We start from the raw sequence: 26,378 nt of genomic DNA on the forward strand, positions 1-26,378 counted from the left end.
AATACATTTTTTAGTCATACATCGAACTGGAAATTCGAGACCTGAGATTCAAGATTCAAGATCTATACCACCCAAGAGCAGCATAGAGGACATTCCGACCCCATTCAACCCATCCCTGCATCGCAGACACACGGTTCAAAGCTCTCACCGCATTCCGATTGAAGCAATCCAAATCCTTCGGTTCATCATTAAAGATCTCTTGAACACCACCCACATTCGGAGGGAATACCAAGAAGATGTGTCCGGCAGCACTATAGTCACCCATACATCGAGTCGCAATATCGACTACATCCTCCATTTTGGCGTAGTCTGTTCCGGAAAGGAGTAACTTCGCACCGAATGGAATAATGGGTGTTTCGATCCAGTACGGACAAAGGAGGTTCACTCTAATCCTATCCGGCAAGGCGGTTTGACGAAGCGACCTGAAGAGTCCCAAAACCGCGTGTTTGGAAGCATTGTAAAACGGGGCAGATGTCAAGGGGTACAAAGAAGCAATGGATCCGATTAGTACCAACGAACGGTCATGGGAAGCACTGGGGAATGCGTCTTTGGCAAGATTGGGATGGGCACGGAAGTATTGCAGGGCAAGGTAGGCGGTGTAGATTACACCTGTGATGTTGACATTCATGGTGGTCATGGTGGGGTCTGGGGGGTCTTCGGGTTGGCCGGGGACTGTGCGAGACATTTTAGTCCTGGGGACGGCATGGAAGTAAGGGTATGGGAGGAGCTGACCGAAGGGTCTTGGGGCCCATGATTTGCCAATTTCACCGACGCCGGCGTTGGCGAACTAGGATTTGGTGGAGATATAGTGAATATGGGATAGATGTATATTATTTTGAGGAGGGGATTGAGGAACGTACGACTGAGTCTATGGCTTTATTTGGAGAAAGCTCGAGGGCTTTGCGGAATAAATTGCATTGGGATTTATAGTCCGTGACATCGCATTGGATCGAATGGATGCTAAAGATATCGATATCATGTTAACATATTAAACTCCACGTGCACACACCCGCATACGATATTTTAAGAAAGAAAGAAAGGTAGTTAGATACTTTGGATTCCCAGTGCTCTTCCGAACTTCTTCAACAAATGACTGTGCCTCTTGCAAGTCACCGATAATAACAGCTCCTCTATATAATATCAACCGAATAGAGAATTGGGATAAGGTCAAAAGTTAGCGTTTGACACCGAAAATCCGGGGAAATTCAACCGCACCCAAGTTCGGCCAACCGCCTCACTACACCAGCGCCAATACCGCTGGCCCCGCCGGTGATCAGAAAAGTCTTGTTCTTGACGGATGCTTCATCCCACGCCGCTTTGGGGTCTACTTCTGCTGTCTGGTAGACGTCCGGGTTTGGAGGCGGTCGCGCATATTCCGAGTCCATTTTTCACTCTTTCTCGGTGCTGAAAATTATCAAAGATCGGAGCCAGGTATGCTATATAAAGTATAGCAGAGAAGGACAGGATTGCAAGATACTGATTTAATTCTGTTTAACCGTAAAGCCCGAGACTTGCGACTTGGAAGATATAAAAACGGATAGAAGAGAAAGAAAAAATAAGCATCTATGCAAATTCACCCAATTCCGAGGTTTAAATTTTGAGAATCTCGTGCATACATGATATGATATCTTTTACCTCTGTTCCTCTTCTTGCTTGCTCTCTTCCCTCATGCATATTGCATAATCGATAACGCACGCGCACACCGCTTTCAAACTAGTTTACTAACCACCGGGTATTGGCAGTTACTTGTTTCCCGATTCAAGCTAGGCTGAGAGTACTCAAGCCGTCAAAAAAGAACACCAATCGGCGCGGGTGGGACTCTCGATTCGAGAAAAATTTTTGACGGGTTTCTTCGTTTGTGTAGGCGGGAACCTAAAGCCTGAACAGGCAGGCTAACAAACACATACAAGGACCCCTTCTATCTACCCATCCATTCATTCATTCAAGACAGAAAAAAATATCAAGTTCCCCCGCATTTATCGAAATATCATATGCTCGAATACTATTGAAGAAAACAAAAGGAAATAAACAAATCAAATCAAAAAGAAAAAAAATCGAAAACATAAAATATGGTTTCTCAATAGCGACCCTGTAGAGGTACAGTCCCGGCTGGGGAGAGAGTACTCAGCCAAGCATGCCGAAGCGGAGAAGACCGTCATCATCATCCCAATGCCAGGACTTCCTGGCCGACGGTGTTCCTGAGTCCCATCAGAGACTGTTGGAGCATGTGCTTGCCAATAATGCTAGGCTTTCGAAGGTGAAGATTGCGAGGCTACCACATGGGACCGGGATTGTAGCTTCTGAGCGGGTTAAGGTACGTAAGAGATACATAATAGCGCGAAGTCTTAGAATGCACATGCATATGCATATTAGTTTTACGAAACTGTGCGATAAGAATGAATATAAGTCTTCAAAAAGCTAAGGATATTTGTGAAATTAAATATAGAAAAACGAGGAAATAACTTTTATACCCAAATCACTCCTTGTCAACCTCCACGACATTCCATTTCCAAATTCTTCCCCCATAGACCATCCGACAAAAGTCCACAGTTCCCTCGCCGCCTATATCGCCTCGCAATTTCATAAATCAGATAATAATGACCCATTCATATCAATCCTTCCATCATTCTCATCTTTCAAGTCTTCCATGCCGCTCTTTTGGAGCAATGAAGTATTAGACAATTGCTCACCATGGGTCCGTTCATTTGCAATAAAGCAACAAGAAAAACTTAAGGATGATTATGCACATGCTCTAAAGATGCATGGTGAGCGCGGAGTGGAATTTTCAAAAGAAGAGTATGAATGGGCGTGGGCGGCTGTGAATACCCGGACTATATATTATAGACCGAAGAAGTGGTATAAAGTTCCTGCGGAGGATTGTATGACTATGTGTCCCTTTATTGATTATTATAATCATGATGCGAAGGGGGATGAAAGTGTTAGTCAATCATCTTTTATTCTACAGTTTAGTGTTCAAGAAGGACTGATGTTTGTGAGGTAGTGTACCGTGAGCTTTTCAATAGATGGTTTGAGGGTCACGACGCAGAAGGAATATTGTAGGTTTATTTTTCTGGGATGTGGATCTGAAGTTATGCTGATTGTTTTATAGCTGTCGGTGAGGAGATATTTGTTACATACGGCGAGTATAATAACGATCATTTACTCGTGGAGTGTATGTATCCAATCTCCAGCTAGCTTCTTGAGTAGCTTTCGATTCAATTGAAACAGAACTGACGAATTACATGCAGATGGCTTCACACTCCCTAAAAACCAAGCCGACAATATGAACATCGATCATTGGGTTCTTCCAAAACTTTCGTCTCGACATCAAGAGATATTAAAAGAGATATCATTCCACGGGTACGCCTTCACCTTCTCGCAGACTGTTATGTATAGTGGATCTGATCTTATGATTTCGGTTGATGGGGATAGTGAATATCTTCTGGATGAGAATGAAGTTTGTTATAGGACTATGATGGCGTTGAGGTTGGCGGTTATAAAGGAGAGTATGTTGGGGAAGGGGAAAAGGTATAAGGATTTTATGAAGTTGGTGGAAGGGGGGATGGAGGAGGATGATTATGTTAAGTTGTATGAAAAGGATGAAAAGAAGGTTGGTGAGCTTTTAGAGGAGGTTTTAAAGGCGGTTGAGGAGTTTGGAGAGGAGAAGACAGCGAATCTGAGAAGGATGCTTGAGAGGGAGGAGTTTTTGGATCAGAAGGAGAGTATAAAATCTGCGATTGGAAGATGGAGACAATGTATAGACATAATCGCTAAACACAGAGCAAAGAATAACTAGAAATACAAAATCACCATCATCTCTCGAGTTTAGCCACCATCTTGTTAACTTCTTTCATCTCCGCCTCAGTTGAGCGGGTAAAGATTTCAACTTGTTCTTCTTCTGTACCGCGGAAATCAGAGAGTACTATACTATTACTAAAATCTATCCAAACCACCTTTTCCGTCCCATCTAGTATAACATCTCGTGCAGTTACCTCCTCCACTTCTTCATCAACCGATGATACGGTAGAATTAGGAACAATGAGCACATTCCGTTTCTTCACATCACGGTGTAACACACCCATAGAATGTATATGCCTAATCCCATCCACAATCTTCTCCGATATCTCAGTAGGGATATAAGGGAACGCACTCAACCTCAAACCATGTATATACTCTATTAACACCCCCTTCAGAGGTAATCTTTCCATAACATCTTCACCTTTGATCCGAAGCTGGGATTGTCGTCTTCTACGATGTTGACTTGGGTTGTAGTTTGCTAGTATATGTGGTTCGAAGGATGGGGAAATTGTGACTATGGCGTGGATTTGTGGGGTGTAGAGTTGTGATGTTTGGGAGGGGAGGAGACGGGTGTATGATGATTGTTCGGAGTGGAAGTATGCGTAGTCTGGATCCCGGGGGTGGGTGTATTGGAAGATTGTGGAGGTGGAGGAAGCGGGGTTTGGTGGGTGGGTGAAGCGGAACTAGCCGTTTCGTTCGTAGATATATTCGTATTAGTACTTATTTATGAATATAGTATAAATTATAGCTTAGTATCTCAGCTAGACATTCAATTGATCAAGTACTTGGGTGAACAAGCGAAGATGCATATTCTGATACAAAATATGCAACTTTCGATGTATCTTTATAATTTTAATTTTAATTTTTAATTTTTAATTTTTTATACGAAACTTAATGAATGCATGCATAGAGGAGGAGGAGGTTATTAATTAGGGGTTTAAAAAGTACGTATATAATATCCTTACAATCTTTAGAACGGATGGAGTAGGAAACCCCTTTGCGGATACTTTATAGACTAGACTGTGACCGCCGTGACCCATTGGTTGAATCGATGAGGGGTCTATTTCGAGCTCTTCGGTTGTAAAAGTGGGTATTCCGGGTGGATCCGACATATTGATAGTTTTTATTATCTTTGAATACGTTAGATACCGATAGTGGGGTGTTTTATCGATAGCGTGAGTCTGATACTGGTGAGGATGAAGTCGATATTGAAAGCTGACACGTAATCTGTGTTGAAATTGTTGCAGGAATAACTCTGGGGCAATTGCTAAGTGGCGGCTTTGCATGGGGGACCGGGAGAAGAGGGAAAAAAATGTTAAATGTTGTGCGAGGGTGTGTAAATGCAAGATACAGGAGTTAAAATTTTTTATTTTTTTTTTAAATGATCATATGATGAGGCTACGAGGGGGGTGGGGATTGAAATCGAATTGGTACCTGCGTTAGTTCCCGGTGGGAAGGAATGGCTTTTCTTCCTGGGCTGAGGGTTTTGCTGTTCGAAGGGTTAATTTTACCGGTTACAGGTCCGTTTCCTGGAGTTGGGGTTTGTATTAGTTAGCCTGATAACGTGGGATGTCGGCTCCAGAGCGGGTAAATGATTGGGAGGAAGAAGAGGAGGATGCCTAGGAAGGAGGAAAGGGAGGTCTAGGTCTTGGAGGGGGGGAGATATCATGATCAAAAGTCACCGTTGATGTTAACTTGCACCTGCATTTGCATGATACCTATTCCGCGTATGCGCATCTCTGGACATGCGGCGCCTGTGATGTTTTGTGCTAGCTTGCCAGGCCATGTCGTGTAAAGTACATATCTTTAAACATGTTACGTACATATGTACCGCATGTACCTTACTCGGACATGGTTTCGGGGTCAGACATTTAAAAGGGGATAAGAGCGATCAATTAACTCAAGCTTTGCTTTTGAGATTGAAACTTTTTAGAAACAATCTCGTCCCAAGTTTCTTTCTTTTTGAAATCTGACGTGGGTTTATTGCCTATTATTACTCGGTTCTAGCTGATTATATTATTTTAATTCAGATGAATTTGAAGCTTATTTCGATCCGATGTCTCTATGAATATATACTTATGTACACAAGGTCATTGTAACTTATATATAATAGCTAGTTATGTCGGGGATTAGGAGTTAATTCGAGATCAATATCATTCACAGGGTCTAGATCTATGTCTTCACCTCGTATAATAATATTAATGTATATATCTGGATAAGTATGCTGTAAGCTGCATTGTTTGATCCTTTTGAATTGTTTAAAAAGGGATGTCATCGTGGGGAAAAGAGAGAGTACTTACATGTTCTGAAACTGCGAAGCGAAACGGAAGCCCGGATAGTACCTGTACCTGCATGATATCCACTTCTTTTTTTTTTTTTTTTTTGATTCGAAAGTATTTGAATTTTTCCACTCCAATCTGCCCGAGTGATTCGGAAATTTATTCTTGGGGTTCGGATACCTGGTAGTATCTAATATCAGCTCCATTAGGAATTGCGTAAGCAAATTTGGGCGGTGATGTATCTCTGGGGACAATAGTTTAGGTAGTAACTAGTAACTAGTAACTAGCTAGTACTAGCAAGGCACCTCTTGGTGGGCCCGGTCGATATGGAGGTTGCATTTCATCGGTATCGATCGCGAATGTAAAATGTCGCCGTTCCCCTGATGGAATGTTGGATATTAATATTCCCAATCCTCGCCTCGATTAATCCAGATATATATATCTATACGATCAAGATGGTGTACACCTAGGCAGATATTCATTTGATCAGATAGATTGGAAACAAGCGAGACTTTACCTGAAACTAGCGACTGACGGAACTCGATCGATCGAGAGAATATAAAAGTAGATTAGAATGGACGAACCTTACTCTCGGCTCCCGGCTTGCCCTTTGTATGCATGTGGTGATATATCAAATTAGCCCCCAAGCCCTCGTCTCCATTCCTCGTCATCGTGCGAATTCTGGACCGTCTACAGGCGGAATAGTTGTGCTCACTATCGCATATTTGCTCATAATACCCCCTGTTCGAATAATCATTAGCCTCCTTGAATCACAGGAGTCTTTTTTTTTTTTTTTTCGGTCTTGATCCCAAGATTTTCCCTGCGTAAGTATCATGATATCAGCTGAACCTGACCTTATTCCGTAAGAATTCCCTGCATTTTAGATGTATTTATCGTGATTGATTTGAATCAATTGGATCTGGCCGACCCCACCAGACGTGGACCCCTTGCAGGCTGAATCAAAAAGTAAGTAAGTACGTGCATATAGAGATGCATCCATAAATACATCATAGGTCGTATACGCCCCATCCATTTGCATTGTGCGGCCGTGCCCCTGTGCTGAAAAAAGACAGTCGCGGTATATGTATGTATATGTACATACATGTACATTGCATAGGGGCTCAGTAGTATCGCGACAAGCCAACTGGAACCGAGACCAATCGATTGATGCGAATCGCGGGTAGCTGAATTCCCAGAGGGCCAATGCCTAGACAGCATGCAATGCCCTCAGCCTGCGAATTGAATCCAGTGCAGAAGTGCAGCATCAAATGCAATGAACCTTACTTGCCATGCCTTCGCCTTGCTTTGACTGCTGCACCGGCCTCTGCAACCAGCCTCGATATTTCTGCGTGCCGAAGCGAGGCCCCGAATGCCAGGAACCGTCGCTTTGCGCACTTTTTGGGATGGCGTCGTGGGTGGTGAAAAAAAATTCGCGTTTTAGCTTCATCGGAAGCCCTGTCGCATGGCTGCATCCCAGCAATCCGTACCTGAAACCGTCTTAGCCATGTAAGTACCATGTTCTTGCTATGTAATGACCTGTGCGGTGCAGTGAGGTGCAGACAGGCAGGCATGCCCCGGGCGCACTCACTTGCTAACCCCCCGTTTAAACTCCTTCACTCTTTTTTTTCTGGAAAAGTCCTCCCCCGTTTTTTCCCTTTTTCTCTCCCTTCCCCTTCTTGGTTGTTTTTGAACATCGATAGCAGAGCGGTATGGGTTTTCCTTTTCATCCTTTTGAACGCGTGTAGAAAAAAGTTCGAGTGAAGTAAAAATCCACGTTCGGCGTTGCAATTGTTGAAGAAGAAAAGGCCCATATCGTAACGGGCACCTTTTTCTTTCCTTTTTCTATTTGATACTATCTACGGATTTTCTTTATTTTATAACTTACTAGACTCGAGTATAATTTTTATTATTTATTATTCTTATTCTTATTTTTACTTTTTTTCCCAATCGAAAGGCGATTCAACAGTATCGATTCTCCCATCAGTTCGAGTTACGTTTGGGGCATCATCGTCATACCAGCTAGTCACCTTCACATCGCACTGACTGGACTGGCGAACGGGCAGCTATTTTTGGGAGCAAGAAAGCAAGACAATTAAGAAGCTAGAAGCGTGTATACTTGGTAAGTACTTTACCTTAAGTATTCGACCTATTAAACGATTCGAGCGAGGGCGAGAAGAAAAAGGGAGACGGCCGCCGCTTAACTGGATTGGATGTCTTTGACTGACCACTAGTTTACCTCTGACTTACTTAGTAGTATTTCTTTACTTACTTGACTAAGAAGCAGAAGAAGAAGAAGTAGCTATATCACTTTCCTCTCGCAAGAAGGCTCATAAAGAAGTAAGTAGATTTTATTTTATTTTATTTGTTTTATTTTATTTTATTCTTTGAATCTGTTTCCATTTCTATTTAATTGCATAGACGAGTACTTGAGTCTTTGAGTAAAGTACTTACATAAGTAAGGAAGTACTTCCTCGTCACGGTACGGTACGGTACATACCTCTACATTACCTGGATTGTCCTGGAATTGAGGCCAAAGTACCTGTACCTATACCTGTATTTCCATTGAACTTGTACCTGTACTTTTACTTGTACCTGTGGTTGTAATTGTGGTTGTAAGTCAGTACCTAAGGAAGTACTTGTTCGTGGAGTTCTCGCTAGTCTCCGCTGCAACTTCAATTTCAACAACCTCCGTCTTGTTACTGGCTCTCTCCATCTTCTATTCTCCTTCCCTTCTTCATCTTCGTCTCCATCTTCATCTCTTCCCTTTCAATCCCTCCCATCCCTCTGTATACCTCTCTTACTCACTCTTCTCCTTCTCCTTCTCCTCCTCCTCTTTTGGATCGATATAGTTGATCCTCTCCCACTATATCACTCTCCCACGAGGTCCTCCAAAAAACAAACGTTTCTGTTTCACGAAACCCTGAGGCGGATTGACACGATCACGCATACCCACTCGGATTCACGCTCGACTTTCGGTTAGGCGCTAGGATAGACACCAAGCAGGTATCCTTTGACGTCCCATTAGCCTTTTGCAAGGTTCGCATTGAGCTGCCCACTTCTCTCTCCTTTCCTTTGAATTCCCCTCCCCCCCTTATCGACGACCCTCGCAAGGCCACAACTTCAGATGACTTTGACTGACATATTCCACGCTTTCTTCTAGCTCTCTTTCTTTCTTTCTTTCTCTCCTTCCTTTTTTTTTTCCTGTCTCCATTTTATTCTATTTTTGTTGACGTTTTTTTTTCCAACATTTCCTTCACTGAAGTTCTGATTACCGTCGGCGCATCCAGCTCGCCTACACGCAACTATCACTATTGTTTGCCCTTTTATTTTTCTTCTTTCTTATTACAATTACCTTCTTGCTACTTACAAGGACCCTCCTGGCAATCCTTTGAGTACTTGCTTAGGTACTTGCTACTTTGCTACTTTGCTACTTTACTACTTTGGTATCATTCAACACGACCGACTTTGTTTTGAGGACGTAACGTTGGTGTTTAGCTCGATCGCTGCCATTTTCCCTCTCTCCTGCGAAGACCAGCCATTAAATCGCCTTGTCGCCCGCCACTTATAGAACTTCCATGCTACGGTTCACGACTTAAACTACCTCTCTCGACCCTCAATTTTACCCTTTCACTCGGTCCAAACATTCTCACCCGACTCTTTCGCACCCTTCATGCTCTTCTAGACCGACTGCGACTCTCACCCTCATTCTTCACACAACGAACCCCTTACGCCGACGTTTTTCGCAATTTAACTCCATTGTCCTGATCTTTCGCCATGGCTTTCTTATTCAAAAAGAACAAGCATCACCAGCAACAGGGTGCTGGCCATGCACCCCAGCATGGTAATCAAGATGGTCGAGGGGCAACCCCTCCTTCCGGTCCTTCTTCCTCATCTTCTGCGAATGGTACATTCGAGCAGCGATCCGCTGAAGTCAGGAACTCACCACCGACACAAACCCCAATGTATATGGATAGGGGAGACCCGAGGCAGCATCAGCAACCTGTGAGTTTGATACCTAACTACTAAGTACCACTAACAGAAAATTACAAGCATGCAATACTAATCTAATTTGGATTTTCATAGCAACATATGCAACAGGGACCACGTCAAATCCAGGGACCATCTGCACAACCACAACAACCACGTCCGGCAGTGGCTGCCAACATAAATCCAGATCTTTACCCGTGGTCGCGGAAACCGATGTCGATATCGTCATCCGCCGGCTCACCCTTCCCGAGATACGGTCATTCAGCAAACTCGAATGCTGGAAAGGAAGGCGAGGTCTATATCCTAGGAGGGCTCCTTAGGTCTGAGTCTGTTCGAGGAGATCTGTGGTTATTGGAAGGCGGTGGTCCAAATCTTGCTGTCTACCCTGTCAATACTACTGCAGAGGGACCCGGCCCTAGAGTTGGACATGCTAGCTTGCTTGTTGGAAATGCATTCATTGGTATGCTGTTCTAGATTCCCAAATTTTAAACGAAAATCGGGTGCTGACATTGCATAGTTTTTGGTGGCGATACCAAAATGAGCGAGCATGATAAATTAGACGATACATTATATCTTTTGAACACTTGTAAGCTCCTTTTACTCGATTTTGACTTGGTATCAAATCCAAAAAAGAAACGCTAACACAAGTCTCTAGCATCACGACAATGGTCACGTGCACAACCGAACGGCGATAAGCCATCTGGACGATACGGTCATACACTGAATATCCTAGGATCGAAACTATACGTTTTCGGCGGTCAGGCAGAAGGTTCATTTTTCAACGACCTGATGGCATTTGATTTAAATACCCTGCAAAGCAATGCGTCTCGATGGGAGATGCTTGTTCCCAATGCCGATGGCAGCCCTGATATTCCTGCTAAGAGAACGAATCACACGGTTGTCTCATTTGGAGACAAGCTCTATCTGTAGGTTTTTACGGTGTACGATTTCAGGAGCTTGATGCTAATGGATTCTATGCAGGTTCGGCGGCACAAACGGCTTGATATGGTTTAACGACGTATGGGCCTTCGATCCTAGAGCTAACTCTTGGTCACAGCTGGATTGTATAGGCTACATCCCGTCCCCGAGAGAAGGCCATTCTGCAGCCCTGGTCGGAGATACCATGTACGTCTTTGGAGGCCGAAGTAATGACGGGACGGACCTAGGGGATCTTGCGGCATTCAGAATACCTTCGCGCCGTTGGTATACATTTCAAAACATGGGACCAAGTCCATCGCCTCGGTCAGGTCATTCGATGACAACTTACGGATCTAGAGTAGTTGTGCTTGGAGGAGAACCATCTGTTCAGACTAACAATCCTGAAGAGTTAACATTTGTGTACATCCTTGACACCGCCAAGATTCGATATCCAAATGACCAGCAATTACAGGATCGAGATCGAGCTACAGGTCCAACTGGTACTGCCGTTCGCCGTCCTAGCGCGGCGGAACGTCCGTCAAATATTGGGGGGCCTGGGGGGCCGCCAACTCTCAGAAAAGTTAGCTCCGCTGGACCAGGAAGGGAGTCTTTGATGATGGGCCCGGGAGCACAGCTTCCCAATGGCATTGCTGTCAGCTCCGGACCTGGTCCTGTTGGTCCCATTGGCCCCGTTGGTCCTGCTGGTCCTGCTGGTCCCATTGGTCCCATTGGTCCAGGAGGTCCAGGGGGTCCAGGGGGTCCAGGGGGTCCAGGCTCACGATTACCGAGAGCTTCCATAGCACAGGCTCCTGGAGGGCCACCACCTCAGCAGCAGGCACCAAATCCCCGTGGTCCAGTTGGCCCACCCCAGGTTAATGGAAGATCAAAAACGCCTACTAGGTCCGAACAACGCCCTTCTGTCGATACTGGACGCGGACAACCTGCTCCCATCAAAGAAGGCAGCAGCTCGCCACCCACAGCCAACGATCGCCAAATGAATATGGCTCCAAACGGTAACCGAGGCCCTCCCGGGCCCCAGCAACAACAACCGCAACCAGTCGCTGCAGTCGCCGCTAGCGCGAGACCGGTTAGTCCACCGGAACGCTCAAGGTCTCGACAGAATCAAACCTCCATTGACAGCATTGCGGCTCCCATCCAACAAACCCTTCAGAACCAAAAAATTCTCCCGAACGGACAGGTTCCGAACGGGCCTCAGTCCCCCGTTCGACAAGAGAGCATTGAGAGCCGTGCTTCTATGGACCCTCCTATGGAAACCGTCGCTTACAAAGAGGTCGAAAACCTCCGGCAAAGGAACGCTTGGTATGCATCCGAACTTGCACTTGCACGGAAGCAAGGGTATTCGCTCCAAAATTCTCGTGCTTCGGATTCCTTCGAGGATAGAGCTGCTGAAGACGTCCATGAAAGTGACAGACCACTTCTCGAAGCACTGGTTGTGATGAAGACAGAGCTTCGAAAGGTCCAAGGGTCCGTCGATGAGCAGGCTGTACTCGCCGCTAAGCGTATTGCCGAAGTTGAACGCCAGCGAGACGACGCTGTTTCTGAGGCTGTTTACATGAAAACAAAGCTAGCCGCACTTGGAGGGGTTACAGGAAACATGTCTCCAATCGACGTCAGTAATATGGAAGCGGACCGTGCATCGGGAATGGAGAGAAAGCTTGCGTCATCACTAGCTTTCCAAACGGATCTACAGGCTAAGGTTAGAGCGCTAACATCCGAGATTGAAGCTGAGAGGAAGGCCCGGCAACTCGCCGATGACCTCGCCGCTGCTGCTCAAAGCCGAGTCTCGGAGTTGGATGATTTCAGGAACCGAACTTCCGAGCTTGAAAGCTTAAGAGCGGAGTTAATTGATGCTAGGAAGATCCTTCGAGACGAAGAACTCACAAGGGCGCAAGCCGTTACTCAAGCTAAGATGCTAAGCGTAGACAAGGAAGAACTTGCAGCAAAAGTCGAACAGTACAAGGATTCTCAGACTGATTACGTGAGCTCGATAGAGTCTCTTAGATCAGCCCTGGTCGCTACCCAGCAGAAAACAGAGCTTCTCGAACAACAATTGGAGGATGACAGGACTATTCGGGAATCCCAGGATCGCAAACTCGCTCGGCTCAAGAGCGAGTATGAAGAACGCTCCGCTGATCTCGACGCCGCCAACCGACGGCTAAGAGATGTAGAGGAGCTTGCTGAAAAGCACGCTATAGAAGCTAAGAGCGCACGAGATGCTATGATGGCTGGATTGGAAAAAGCTGCTGGGCGAGATGTTTCAAATATTACTGGTAGCGCCGCCGAAGAAAGAGTAGCAATCCTTCAGGATCAAGTCCAGTCATCGAAAGACATGCTGGCTAAGCACAAGGAGCAGGCCGATGAGGCTGGAGAGAGGTTAGCACATGCTATGCAGCGGGTTGCTGGCCTGGAATTGATGCAAGCGCAAGCCAGCAAAGAGGCCATCAATCTCCAGAGGCGGATGGCAGACCTACTCGATGAAGGCCGGCGACTCAAGCAGGAAAATTCGGATCTCACTTCCAAGTTGGCTGAGCGACAGCTAGATGTCGATACCGTCAACTCGAAGCATAATGCTCTCCGCGATCTCCTTGTCGAGAGAGGTATCAATCCAGATATCAAGAGAGAACTTCGGTCCCGAAATGGATTGGGATCGCCTGGGTCAGGATCCGCTACACCCGACCAGATGCATCGTCTCCGTGAACTTGAATCCCAGTTAGAAGCTAGCATCAGAGCTCACAACGAAACCAAGAACCTCGCCGATCTACAAGCCCAAGAGGCCGAAAAGGTTTTCAGCTCGAAGCTTGAGGAACTGGAGAGCAACTATCAGTCTGTTGTTAAATACGTCAAGGGTACTGAGAAAATGCTCAACCGTATGAAGGATGAGCTAGTCAAGACCAAGGCACAGAACGCAAAATTGATAACAGAATTGGAAGAAGCTAGATCCTCGCCTCGATCTGAAGGTGTTTCGCTAAATGAACCCAGTTGGGAGGCTGAACGTGAGAACCTTATAGCTGAAATTAACAGTTTGCAAGCCAAACTCTCGGAGAGTTCGTCAACAATGGAGAGGAGATTGCTCGAGGTCCAGAAGGAAGTGAATGGACTCCGAATTGAGAGGGACACCGCCAAGCAGCAATCTACAACGGTCAAACTACAGTTGATGGAGGTTTCTAGCCAGCTTGAGAAGCTTGAGAATGAAAACGCAATGCTCGAGACTAGAGCTAATGAGGCGGAGAAGAAAGTATCGACACTTCTTGATAGGCTAGAGACATCCGTTGATGCCTATAGAGAGTCGGTTCGGTTCGAGCGTCGCAATGATAACAACAACCATGGCGCCGAGTACTCGGAACGAAACTCTTTGTACAATGGAGCCGAATATCGCAACTCCCTCGCACTTGATAGCTTTGCCTCTGAACTCGACGAGCTTAAAGCTTCTTGGCACGCTCGCAGCAGCGCCTATCGATTTTCCCCCACCTTAGACTTCGGCGATGACATGAAAACCCCAACGTCTACTAACGGGGGGGAGCTTAGCGCCTCACTTGCTGAGTGGCGGAAGCGGTTAAATGACGAGGAAGAGGAGGCCCGGAAGCGAAGTAGTAGCAGAACTTCGGACCTGACCGTTGAACAAAGACCCACTGGTATTCCCGATACGACTCCAAAAACTAACGGTAGCGGAGCTCCTCAAATAACCATGAACTCCAACGGCATGTTCTAAACGATCACGATTAAAGCGAAAACTTTTGTGTTTGATATCCATACTGCAGCAACATATCTTTCTTTCTTTGTTTTTATATTTTTCCGCCACTATTTTTTTATATTACTACTGCTACCTCTTTACGACTTTTTCGTTCTTCGCCGGGTCGTCTTTCTGCATAATCTCAAAGGATCGTTAGTGTACAACCATGTAATGACAAGTACTATTGCTTTACTTAGCTGTTACTCAGCAGACACACATTATTCCAGAGTACCATATCTCCCCATACTATCTCCCCTTAGGCAGTGCTATTACTACTGTCGCCCCCTTTTTCTTATTGTATAATGTGTGGAACCCAGGTTTTCACTTTTATTCCTTTTTTTGCTTACCCTTTTTCTCCGAACTCTGCCTTTTACTTACTCTTCCCTTCCATGCGTGTTTTTATACTAAGCCTTTTTTCCCCTTCTTTCTTTCCTATACTCTTACGACACTTTATTTGTTCTCTAGCTCTGTTCAATTTTCTTATTGGCTTTCTCTCTCTCTCTCTCTTTTTTTTTTTAGGGCAGAGCAAAAAACTATACCACTTTTGATGCTTTGAAAAAAGTTTTGAGTATCTATTCGTATATATAAGATGAGCATACAATCTTAGTTTTTAAATTATAATTGTTAACTTCTTAACTGGATGTGGATTATATGTAAGTACTTCTAAACACATTTATGGAAGTTATTCCGGAGCAACCTCACTTTCGTATAAACTCGTTTAAATGCGTTTATAGAGGACCAAACCCAAACGAGATCAATCAACTACGCTGTTATATACAACAGTGAGGGGTTTAGGAAAGGTTACCTGCCCCCGAATTTTGTATTTACGGTGGGTAAAGGATCTAAGGTTCTATCGTGGGGGGAATATTAATATGTCCTTGCTTGGCTTCATTCATCTAAAAAAGAACCATACGTACTTAATAAGTAATTAAGTAGGTAGTTTTGCGTGATAGATCGAGATAGAAATCAAATACCATTATATATAACCGGTTTGTCATCTGTAATTGTTGGGCTCAGATACTGTATGATATGATATCGTTTTTTAAGTTAAATGCAATGTTGCGATAGAATATGATATCCACAAGGGGGGGTCCTGCGAACCACAAATCGTGACCGAACCAACCTCTTTAAGCCCATATATATCCTCATCGAGAATCGATATTAGAGGACCGGCGGTTCGACTGAAAGAGCTGTGATTGGCCGCCGGTGTCATTGTACATGGACGGTCAGCCGACTTTTGCATTGAGGCAGCAATTGTAATTGGTGCACCATATGCATGACCTTGCGGCACAGCAAGTTTATGATCAATGCAATGCAATGCAGCGCTCTTGAATCCCCGCATATCATGCCTGAATTCATGAATTACTATTACCTGAACTAAGGATACTACGCTGCGAATTGCTGAACGGGTCGGTGACAACGAACCATTAATTAAATCTCAAGCCCCGCAGTTGCAAGTTGTGCAAGGAATTAAGGACCCATCGATCCTGTTGAAGCACATAGCTATAAACGTTATATATATAAACTGCCTCCAATTGCTACAAAGGTCCTACCTAAATTTGAAAGAACGCAGTGCACTATCTCATGAAAAGTATAAAAGTATAAATATATATATCCGTTTCTTCGTCTCTTCATACGATGGCAAATCTGAATAGTAATGCCCCGATAAAGTTTACTTGGTCTCAGCTCCTGAATCTATACGGCGACTACTTAGTCCACGACCACACCGACGACGATAACGACGACATCGAAGCCTACAACGATACTGACGACGATACTGACGACATCGAAGCCTATAACGACACTGACGACGATAGTGACGACATCGAAGCCTACAACGACACTGACGACGATAACGACGACACCGAAGCCGACGACACTGACGATGACAACTACAACGACGACGACGATGATTACAATGACGATTACATCGACTACATCCTCCGCGGCGGCGGAAACGAAGTTCCAATTTTCCCAGAGAAAGAATTTCCAAGGACATTATACCGAGTTCATTATTCTGAATCTGTTACACAGTATTCCCACGAAGGAGGATTCCTCGCAAACAATCAATACTCTCTAGGTCCAGTCAAACTTGAGGAATTCCATAACCATCTCAATTGGCGCTCAGGAACTCCCAGCAGATTTATCTCCACGTTTTCAGACAGATCACACGCTTTCGCGTGGGCTAGAAATTGGCAGCAAAAGCACCTGTACGGCTGGTATTTTATAATGACAATCAAGCCGCGCAGAACGGATAAAATATATCATATGGAAACAGTCATAGAGTGTTCAGGGGTCGGAATACCATCCGATTGCCCCCTCCAAAGAACACAGCCAGACGAATACCTCTTTTTCCGCCAAATCCCCGAGGATCGTATTGTTGAGCTTTTCGACCCTGATATGGAGGATCCATTAGATTCATGGAGCTCGGCCCATGAGCTCAGCGTCGCTCCATATCGTCAAGTAGAGGAAAGCGCTAGAGATGAGCGAGACAAATGGTCGGGTAAGCCACTTTTAATTCTACGTTCAATTAGATTTTCGTGCTAAAAGCCGGTATGCACATGCTAAAAAAAAAAAAATTAAACTCTTTCAGATGCCGTCTTACTCGTGAGGTCGCTGTCAATAGCGAGCACGAGTCGCTGGTATACGGGTAGCAATCGAAACTAGTGATTACCTAGCTGCCGAGGCATTAAGACTATCAACCAAGATCTTAAGGTCGATCTAAAATTCAGTTGCATACGTGCATGGGTGTGCTTGACGAGCTTCCAAGCAACGGGTTCGAATTCACAGGTTAGGTGTTGCCCCAAAATTAAAAGCAAGACGGTGATGCAGTCAGTGTCTGGTGCGTAGGTGAACCCGTACCTATATCCAGCACTCGACGGTGCACCCTTCTTATAGAGATACCGCTCCCAAACCTGTAGATACCACTGTTACCACTGTTACCAATACAACTTACTTACTTCATACAATACCTTTACCCCTCATACATAATCTTTGAGCAACATGGATAATAAGCCAATAATCATAGGCTGCTTGTATAAAACATCTACTAGTATTAATATAAGTTGCTATCCCTACAAAGCCCCTATGCTGAACAGACTTCACTGGCATGTCTAACCTTCCGTTCTCTAAAGACTACAATAGTGCACGCGATTCGCCCTAATATAATAAATAACTTCAATATCAATGCTATAGTTTCGTCATACCGCTAGCGGAAATGATGGCTCCCCATACTCTGAACGTGAACATCAAGTCGTCTCGGGTTCACTTGTGGGTAATCATCTTACTAACAATGCTAATCTAGTTGCTATCTGAAAGATCTAGTACATCCCGGGCTGGAGTTCCAGAAGTCCCATAATGCATTAAATGAAGCGAGCGACTTCCATAAACAATGTCCCCTGCTCCAAAACAACCACCAGAAATGCATTATTAAGAACTACTTAAAAAACAGCACCTGTAATCCAATAAATACACGACTAGTCGCAAGAACATCCCCCAAAAGTTCAATTTACAGGTTAACAGCGAGATCTCTAAGTTGTCACGTGAGCCGGCCTAAGGAGGACAGTGTCCAATAGAGGACTTCTGAACGTTCGAGCCCAGGGCAGAGATACGGCTGGCAATACCTTGCGCTGCTATGGCCCTATTTTCATTAGGTATATTTCTTTAAATGTTATGTTGTAATTTAAATCCATAGACTTGTACAGTATATCATATCGATCGGATCAGCACAACACAGAAAATCTATCATCCTCTTCAACGTCTTGAAAGGTTGCGATGGCCAAAACATGTCCACCGTGATTCTGAGCTCAATTCTTTATCGATTAACTTAATTTTTGGACTAATAGAACGCAGAAGATGAGATCTAAAAATAGTTTCCTAAGTCGGAATGAGGTTTAAATTATGAAAGTGAAATTAGTCACGTGCTTCGGGTTTGTGGTATTTCGGAGGGTCGTTGGTCGGTGTTGAGCGTCGTCTAGTCTGATCAATTATGATCACGATTGTTGTACATATGGTATTGATATCTGGTCGATTGGGTTTCTTTTGTTTGAATGATTTGATTTGAGACAAGGGTTTTGGGTATAGCAGCAATTAATTCTGGTTTATGAGATAAGTTGGATCTTAAGATTAGCTTGATTCTTGGAGTAAAAATTTAAAGGTATCAATTGATACTAATATATTACGGATATTCCTAGGAATGAGACCAATTACTACTCACTATTTGCATTCAAGCCTGGCTAAAATTTAGAACGATAGGAGTTGTATATATATACTATATCTATTAACTTAGATGAACTCCTGTAGCTAGCGACGTTTGGAACTAACATATATGGTGATAGCGCCAACTTAGTTTTACAGATATCAATATTGTATATGGAACAGTATTCTTCTATGAATTGGTAAAATACGAAAGTTTTAATTTGATTGTAACGTTTGCTTTGTACCCAGACCTGAAAGAACAATTGTAACGTATAGCTTCCCCCCCTTTGGTTAAGAAATACACCCAGCTATGGATATATAATATATAATAATGATAGCACTACCAATATCAAGACTATCTCCAATCTTCTTTCTCGAGTACTCAGTACCTGATACGACCCCCAGGATAAACATTCCAATGATTCCCATCCGGATCTTCAACATCCCAGTGCGGCCCGCCATGAGGCCCCCGACTTCCATCCCCATTTGTAGGTCCCGACGGCTTCCAAATGTTTCCTTTCTTATCCGGCCACCCTTTCTTCCCACCGCTAGATGGTGCTTTCATACCACTATCTGATTTCCCCTTTGGGGGTTCGAACCCATCTTCTTTCTTGGGCTTTCCAGGCGCCTTTGCGGGTTCGTTTTCCTTGCCAACTTTACCATCATCGTCATCTTTTTCTTCTCCCGCTTCTTTCATCTTGTTGACTATGGCATTTCCGGCTACTCCCACAGCTGCGCCGATGGCTGCCCTTCCAAGAAGGTTTAGAGTTGGGCCGAGGATTGCGACACCTCCTTCGGAGATGGTGAATGCGATACCGATGGGGATTGCGGCCATTTTTATGGGGTATTTTTAATTTGGGTGTTCGAGGAATATAAGTTTGGTGGCTAGTAGGTACCTACTTAAACTTAGAAAACGGTTAGCTTTAGGACTTTGGATTTATATAATTCTCTTGGACCCATCAACATATTTTGTTGTAGTCGGGTTATATCGAAGTGTGGGAAGTTTAGGCTAGCTGGTATTGATATTTCCGGGTTCTTTGGGGGATAATACTACAATTATAATAGAGATATAAACGTATAAACTCGATGATACCGGTATAGCAATATGTTGTTAATCTAGAAAATCAAGTGAGCGAGAAGATATGCTAACTAGAACCGGCGAAATCTATATTCTATTCAAAACGAAGACATTAATATTACATCCTCCCACGCCGTAAGCCTACCGGTCCGTTCAACTGTTATCGGCCTCGTGGGGGTCGTTGCTTGTGCCACGGACGGACATGGAATGCATAAGAAAAAAATCAAGATTTTCAACGTATACGGCGGCTATCTGCAACTCTGTCGAATCCAATCCTGACACGCTTAAAACTTTGATGCGTAGCTGCATTTAAGTTATTCCTGTAGAATCTGAGGTAGTTCTAGGCCTTTAGGCGTGAGGCTGATCAATTGGGACGTCTGACGTCTTGTCATTAGACTTGGATGTATGTTACCCCGCAATTAATCGTGCCTGAAAATTAGATGATTATCGGTGAATTGAATCGATAGCTCAACTATGGTAGCCTCGAATCTAGACGCTCTTGAGGCGGAGATATTATGGTATAACAGATTGGAAAAGATGTTTATACAAAGCTACACAACTCATGATCAATGTTTAGGAAATTTGGGACAAATTATTTTGGATATAGAATTTTGATTGTGAATAGTCATTTTCAAATTGTAAAAAGGATATTGCGAACCGTAGTGCGCCTTGGGATAGCTAATTGGAAATGATACCTAAAACATAAGAATGATTTAATTACAACGGTCGAAAAAGCGTCCTACCTCTCGAAACTCCTCTCCAACTTTGATTTCCATCCACCCGTAATCGTCTCTATTAACACGACAGGCGATAGCCTTATACCTTTTCCTACCCCGGTAGCTATCGTGTCTTGCCGCCCAATCGTCATGAGTAAAAATTACCTCTTCAAGATGGTGCAACTTATAGTCCACCGCGAAACATCTGGTCAAGTTGATTAACTCATTCGCTCCCATCAGGTCATATTTAGATCGTACTACAAATTCTGATATTGGCCAGTAGGTCCGTAGTCTGCGGATACCGGGTATCTCCGCGAGATTTTCGAAGTAGGAGTGATAATCTTTAATATTGCGGCTGGGCCCCCGCTCGTAGGAGATACTCACTTCTTCGATGTTTGGGAATTGGGCTGTGAGTTTTGGTAAAATGGATTTGGAGTCTTGTAGAGCAGGTAGGGACTTGATGTTTAATGATATGGATTTGACGAGGGGGAATGTGATGTTGTTGGATGGGAGGTGTAGCCATATTCTCCCCCAAAAGATGGCTTCGAGGGCCCAAGGGTTCATGTCGAAGTCGATCGTGCGAAGGGTAGCACCGGAGCATTGGATGAGCGAGAGGCTATAGAGGAATCCTTTGAGGGTAGTTGAAAATTCAAAGGAAGAAGTATAGCTGTGCCCCGTTGTGGAAAATTTGCTTTTTATGTCGAATATCTCGAGAGATGGGGGGTATGGGGGGGAAAGTTTGGATTTGGAATCCAGGCCAAGAAACTGCCTGTTCTCCTGGTCTTCTATCCCGCGAGAGAAGTAATCTGCTCTGGGAAACTTTCCTAATATATCAACACCGATACCGATATTGATAGATAGTCCCATAATAGACGTATATTTAGGGCAATGGATAGATAGGTGTGTGAAGAGTCCATTGAATAAACGGTCTTGGAAGTCCGGAATCGGAGTTAGGATCTCTTCTGGGAAGTCTAAGTTTATCCTCACAGTTTGGAGGTTGTGAAAATTTGCGAGTATCTCCGAGCAGGCTCTAAAATATCTCGTGATCTCGCCGATGGTTTTCGATATCTGAGAAGTTAGCGTTACATGAATGACGTCCATTCGGGCGAGATAGAGCGTGCCATTCTTATTTCTAGTTGATTCGGCCATTTGGTGATATAATTGAAGGCCTTCATATTCTTTTTTATCTTTGTCCCTGATCTTACTTTCAAGAATATCCGAGGGGATGGTGAGGCTCTGAAACATGATGGAAAGGGCTAACCGCCGGCATGATTTAGATGAGGCTGAGAGCGTTTTGATATCTTCGAGCCCTAGATACGATACGATCTGTAGAATGATTTCGGTAGGGAGGCAAGTGAGGGTGATTGGAGCTAACTGAGGCATAGTTGAAAGACTAACACGTGTAAATACTCGAGCTGATTTGAGCTGAGAGGTTCTGTTCTGGCTACGAGACAAGCTTTGGGGTCTTTGGAGCTATAAGTTGATGAGTCTGACGAGGAGACAATTGACAACTCTCAGGGTGTGTTGTTTGAGGTTGGGAATGTTGGGCAAATAGGCGTTACACACGATGGAAGGATTTGTCTGTTTAGGGCAATATCGGCCGAGCAAACATCTAAACAACACACTTGCCAAATCAAGCTTCTGTTTGATGGTGGAGAAGTCTATCTGCATCATTTCCTTCAACTCTACCGAAACTCACAGGAACTATCAACCATGGATGACGACGACCTCCAAAAGATCCGGCAAGCTCGCCTGCAGCAGCTTCAGCAGGAGCAAGGAAGCTCGGGAGGTGGGCAATCTGATCAACAGGGGTGAGCTCTATCTCTTCCAACCCTCTATTTCGAATTCCCACCGGTCACCCCGCCCCCACCATCTCCATCATTACGAATATCAGATATATAGCTAACCACCACAAACATATAGCGCCCAGCGAGAAGCCGAAACCGAAGCTCGCAAATCCATGCTCTCCCAGATCTTGACTCCAGAAGCAAACGACCGCCTTGGTCGCATCGCACTCGTCAAAGCCGATAGAGCACGTGATCTTGAAAACCGACTGATTATGATGGCAAGGGCAGGTCAGATACGGCAAAGGATTACGGATACCGAGCTCAGGGGTATGCTTGAGAGTGCTAGTGGGACCGAGGGAAAGAAAGAGGAAGGAAAAGTCGTTTTTAGGAGAAGAGGTGGTGGATTTGACGACGACGATGACGATTGGGATTAACGGCTGCCCATGGCTCTTCTCTCAGACTTTGCTTTCGGTTTGATGCATGTCTTTTGATTTGGGTGACTCTTTCTGTATATTTTTTTCTTACAGCATGGATAGGAGTGGGAAGCTAGTGCTTCTATTTGCATTTGGGATTTAGGTACTCCATATACCTTAAAATCTCATGTCGATTCAAGGTTACGACACCAATACAATATACCCTTGAGCATAAACCAACGAACATTGAACGTGGAACATCTTCAGCCTCACCGAATAAGGTATAGTAATCCCAGAATCAACCTCACAACCATGAGAACAATTCGCACGAAACTTTCGCTCCGGAATGCTAGTCAATCAAGCCTTGAAGTCGGGGTACGGAGCTTACATAAGCCGAGTCGATGAGTGTAGCCTGATCCTACCGCGAAACATGCCGCCAACTGGAAGTTTGTTTTGGACGCGCCAGCAGCCGTGTATCCAGCGGGCAGCTTTCATTTCCCGTCTTCCTCAAAATCGATAGATTGCTACATAATCCTAGTATGATGAGTCATCAGGTAGCATGCCAAGGAGCTGACTAAGGCCCCTAATATGCAACATTGCAACGACAAACCTCCACATTCTAATGCAGCGACGGCAGTTGCTATGCGAAATCCTTTCAGCCAAGTTTTGTGTGAAAAAGGGTTTGAAAGATGCTCGAAGTGGAGAACGGTAAGTTACGGAATTAAGGCGGGGGTCTTTGATAGTTCTAAATTCTAAATTCCGCGAATACATGTGACCTCGTGAACCCCTTTTGCTCGGAAGTACATGCGCGGAAAGTCTATAAATTAAGCTCTATCGCGCCGTCTTTTGCTATTCTGCTCCTACATTCACCAGTATACACATTCCTCAAAGCGATATCCAGTTCATTGCCTTTGCAAATTACTTCTCTATTCCCATTAAAATCTACTTTGAATCAGGAAACTTCCTGTTAAACTCTTCAAAATTCCGATCCTCCCGTTCTCAACCCACTACTTCACCTACCCCCTCCTCAGAATGCCTATCGATCACTTTGGAATCCGTATTCCCGCCTCAAAGTGGGCTGCCACAACTGCCTTCTATGAAAAGGCTCTTGCACCCTTAAACTACACAGTCCTCGCAACCTTCGTCGACGGCGACGTCCTCGGTCTAGGTGACAAACACCCAGACCTCTGGCTCACTAAGGTTCCAGATAGCGCTAGTGTTGGCGACGGAACACACTTCGCATTCACGGCTGAGAAGAGGGAACAAGTTGAAGCGTTCCATACGGAGGGTGTTAGTAGTGGAGGATCCTGTAATGGACCACCGGGGTTGAGACCTCATTATGGACCTACTTACTATGGAGGGTTTGTGTATGACCCTGCTGGAAACAATGTTGAAGTTGTTACCCATTCTCTTCAGTAATTAAAGGGAGAGAGTGTGTGCTTGTGTTCTAGCCGTGTACTATAACGTTATTTTGTCCCCGTTGTACACGTGTTCAGGTGTGGAAAGAGTCTGAAGTCTTTGGCGGCGGGGGATTGGCGTATTGTTTTTTTATTTTGTATTTAATCGGTTTGAATAGGCGCTGAGTAATTAAAGTCCTGGGTCTATCACTATACTTCTCGCAGTTAATCTTGCAACTATCTTGCAGTATACGTAGGGAAAAACTGAAATGATCTTAGACTGATCAAATATTGTGTACCTTGATGCTGCTGCCTTTAACATCTCATGAAGAGACCAACACCGAAAATACAACATTGGAGATATCCATCTTTGAGTCGTAGCGTGCTTTTCTTACTCAAGATATAGTTATTAACTTATCAATGTGATATAGAGCATGCGCAAGTTCGTATAGCCACTGACTGCTGGTGACTTGCAACTTGCTTTTGGTATTGCTACAACTCCTATGGGTCAACCATATATTCAAGCAATGGCCTATTGATATATATCCAAATTAAAATGGTCCGCACCACGCCATGGGATATGGTTCCTAGGCCGTACTTCGTCTTGTAACCTTCCCCACTATTTTTATCGTCCGTTCTGCCCCGAGTCCTTTGAAAATTCCGGCGAACCTGCTAGACAGAAAAAAGATCTCACAAAAGAGCTCGCAGCCGGGCGCAGGAGCCGGTACTCGAGAAGATTCCCAAAAAGATTTCTACCGTCAGAGGCAGGATTCTATGAAAATTTAAAATGGAAACACAGATGAATGCAAGTGCTTTAAAATATGGAGTGATAATATTAGTAAAGAAGTGGTTTCCATTTCCGAGAAAGAATAACCTTCAGGATGTTAATTGTGAGGTGTGGTACGTTTGTGGTTTGCATCATATATATGAACCCAGCAGCGCTAATACCTATACACTATCGACCATGCAATGATGAGATTAAAAGGCCATCAACGACACACCTTTCAGATGGTTAGCGCATATGCGCATATTGATAGATATATCATGACAATATTGTGGCTTTTGGTGCGCATGTGTCGCTCATACTGGAGAATATCTGGCGTGCTTATCCGTTCTGAGGCATTTCCGAGCTTATTTTTGTATATTGTCCACATCGTTCATTTATTTGATCGGGTTCCACAAGGACCTATTAGCTGTGACCTCAGTTCTTCCCGACGGTGCGACGTCAATACTAGTTCTAGATGGTATCGCATCAATTTGTGTATACCTAATATTAATCTCGATCAATCTTCAGACCTTCATAGGCGAATTAGTATCTAGATCAAGATCGACACACGGACCCATCGTTCGAAAGAAGGTTATAGATATTTCCATACCAACAACTATAAGAAATCAATGCAATGGTTTGCCAACTACCACCCTCTTATCCCGAGATAATCGATGATTCATGGGAACCATGGTCCCACGACCTCCCTCAAAACCTCCCGGGTCGGTATATACCCTACGAAACCTTCATAATCGCCTCCCCGACATCCCCGGATTACGTCCAAGACACACTATTCCCTGCAAACCCATGTCGGAATGTAAAGCCCTTCATTACCTTATGTCTGGCCCACATACCCACCGGAAGGAATCTACCCCGCACTATCCATTGTCTCGTATATGGCTGGTGTTGGATGTTGTTTGATACCGTTCGTGGGAGATTGGAGACACAGTGGAGGTTGGGGTTGAATATCCCATCGGCGTTGAATTACGATCCCACGAGAAATCGGTGGGGGGTTCCGTGGACGGATAAAATTAGAAGAAACATGTTTGGTAAAGGATGGTGGTATAGAGGGACGAGAGGGAATATCCTCAATACAATTCAAGGTGCTGTGAGGAAAGTGGTAGACCTTACTAAGAAGAAGCCGAAGATGGGTGTATGGAAGACGGCGGATGGGGAATATATGGCGAACCTGGACGTTAGTAGGTTCTTTTCGGTGAATTGGCAGGAATATAGAAATAGGACGGGGAGACCATGGAAGTCAGTCTTTATGCCTTGTCCTTGTGGACATTGT

At 44.5% G+C, this 26,378-nt stretch overlaps 9 protein-coding genes across 9 annotated transcripts; 5 read left to right on the plus strand and 4 right to left on the minus strand.

Annotated features, from left to right (window-relative positions):
* Positions 1-55: 55 nt before the first annotated feature.
* On the minus strand, positions 56-1,385 carry AOL_s00079g110 (uncharacterized protein; the record flags this gene model as incomplete). The annotated part of the gene is made up of 4 exons (XM_011123985.1): positions 56-787; positions 861-960; positions 1,053-1,130; positions 1,216-1,385. 4 exons carry the CDS (start codon positions 1,383-1,385, stop codon positions 56-58), a joined length of 1,080 nt encoding a protein of 359 aa, XP_011122287.1.
* Positions 1,386-2,134: 749 nt separating this feature from the next.
* On the plus strand, positions 2,135-3,796 carry AOL_s00079g111 (uncharacterized protein; the record flags this gene model as incomplete). The annotated part of the gene is made up of 5 exons (XM_011123986.1): positions 2,135-2,314; positions 2,447-2,938; positions 3,002-3,056; positions 3,110-3,172; positions 3,249-3,796. 5 exons carry the CDS (start codon positions 2,135-2,137, stop codon positions 3,794-3,796), a joined length of 1,338 nt encoding a protein of 445 aa, XP_011122288.1.
* A 16-nt stretch (positions 3,797-3,812) lies between these two features.
* Positions 3,813-4,910, minus strand: AOL_s00079g112 (uncharacterized protein; the record flags this gene model as incomplete). The annotated part of the gene is made up of 2 exons (XM_011123987.1): positions 3,813-4,481; positions 4,764-4,910. The coding sequence occupies 2 exons, from the start codon at positions 4,908-4,910 to the stop codon at positions 3,813-3,815; spliced, it is 816 nt and encodes a 271-aa protein (XP_011122289.1).
* Positions 4,911-9,851: 4,941 nt separating this feature from the next.
* On the plus strand, positions 9,852-14,712 carry AOL_s00079g113 (uncharacterized protein; the record flags this gene model as incomplete). Its single annotated transcript, XM_011123988.1, has 5 exons — positions 9,852-10,079; positions 10,161-10,524; positions 10,582-10,650; positions 10,720-10,990; positions 11,046-14,712. The coding sequence occupies 5 exons, from the start codon at positions 9,852-9,854 to the stop codon at positions 14,710-14,712; spliced, it is 4,599 nt and encodes a 1,532-aa protein (XP_011122290.1).
* A 1,659-nt stretch (positions 14,713-16,371) lies between these two features.
* On the plus strand, positions 16,372-17,458 carry AOL_s00079g114 (uncharacterized protein; the record flags this gene model as incomplete). Its single annotated transcript, XM_011123989.1, has 2 exons — positions 16,372-17,236; positions 17,412-17,458. 2 exons carry the CDS (start codon positions 16,372-16,374, stop codon positions 17,456-17,458), a joined length of 912 nt encoding a protein of 303 aa, XP_011122291.1.
* Positions 17,459-19,312: 1,854 nt separating this feature from the next.
* AOL_s00079g115 (uncharacterized protein) lies at positions 19,313-19,765 on the minus strand (the record flags this gene model as incomplete). The annotated part of the gene is made up of 1 exon (XM_011123990.1): positions 19,313-19,765. The coding sequence occupies one exon, from the start codon at positions 19,763-19,765 to the stop codon at positions 19,313-19,315; it is 453 nt and encodes a 150-aa protein (XP_011122292.1).
* A 956-nt stretch (positions 19,766-20,721) lies between these two features.
* Positions 20,722-21,969, minus strand: AOL_s00079g116 (uncharacterized protein; the record flags this gene model as incomplete). The annotated part of the gene is made up of 1 exon (XM_011123991.1): positions 20,722-21,969. The coding sequence occupies one exon, from the start codon at positions 21,967-21,969 to the stop codon at positions 20,722-20,724; it is 1,248 nt and encodes a 415-aa protein (XP_011122293.1).
* Positions 21,970-22,437: 468 nt separating this feature from the next.
* AOL_s00079g117 (uncharacterized protein) lies at positions 22,438-22,945 on the plus strand (the record flags this gene model as incomplete). The annotated part of the gene is made up of 2 exons (XM_011123992.1): positions 22,438-22,535; positions 22,648-22,945. The coding sequence occupies 2 exons, from the start codon at positions 22,438-22,440 to the stop codon at positions 22,943-22,945; spliced, it is 396 nt and encodes a 131-aa protein (XP_011122294.1).
* Positions 22,946-23,956: 1,011 nt separating this feature from the next.
* Positions 23,957-24,343, plus strand: AOL_s00079g118 (uncharacterized protein; the record flags this gene model as incomplete). The annotated part of the gene is made up of 1 exon (XM_011123993.1): positions 23,957-24,343. The coding sequence occupies one exon, from the start codon at positions 23,957-23,959 to the stop codon at positions 24,341-24,343; it is 387 nt and encodes a 128-aa protein (XP_011122295.1).
* Positions 24,344-26,378: the final 2,035 nt, after the last annotated feature.

This window comes from Orbilia oligospora, assembly GCF_000225545.1.
Source record: "Orbilia oligospora ATCC 24927 unplaced genomic scaffold scaffold00079, whole genome shotgun sequence".
Classification (NCBI taxonomy): Eukaryota; Fungi; Ascomycota; class Orbiliomycetes; order Orbiliales; family Orbiliaceae; genus Orbilia; species Orbilia oligospora.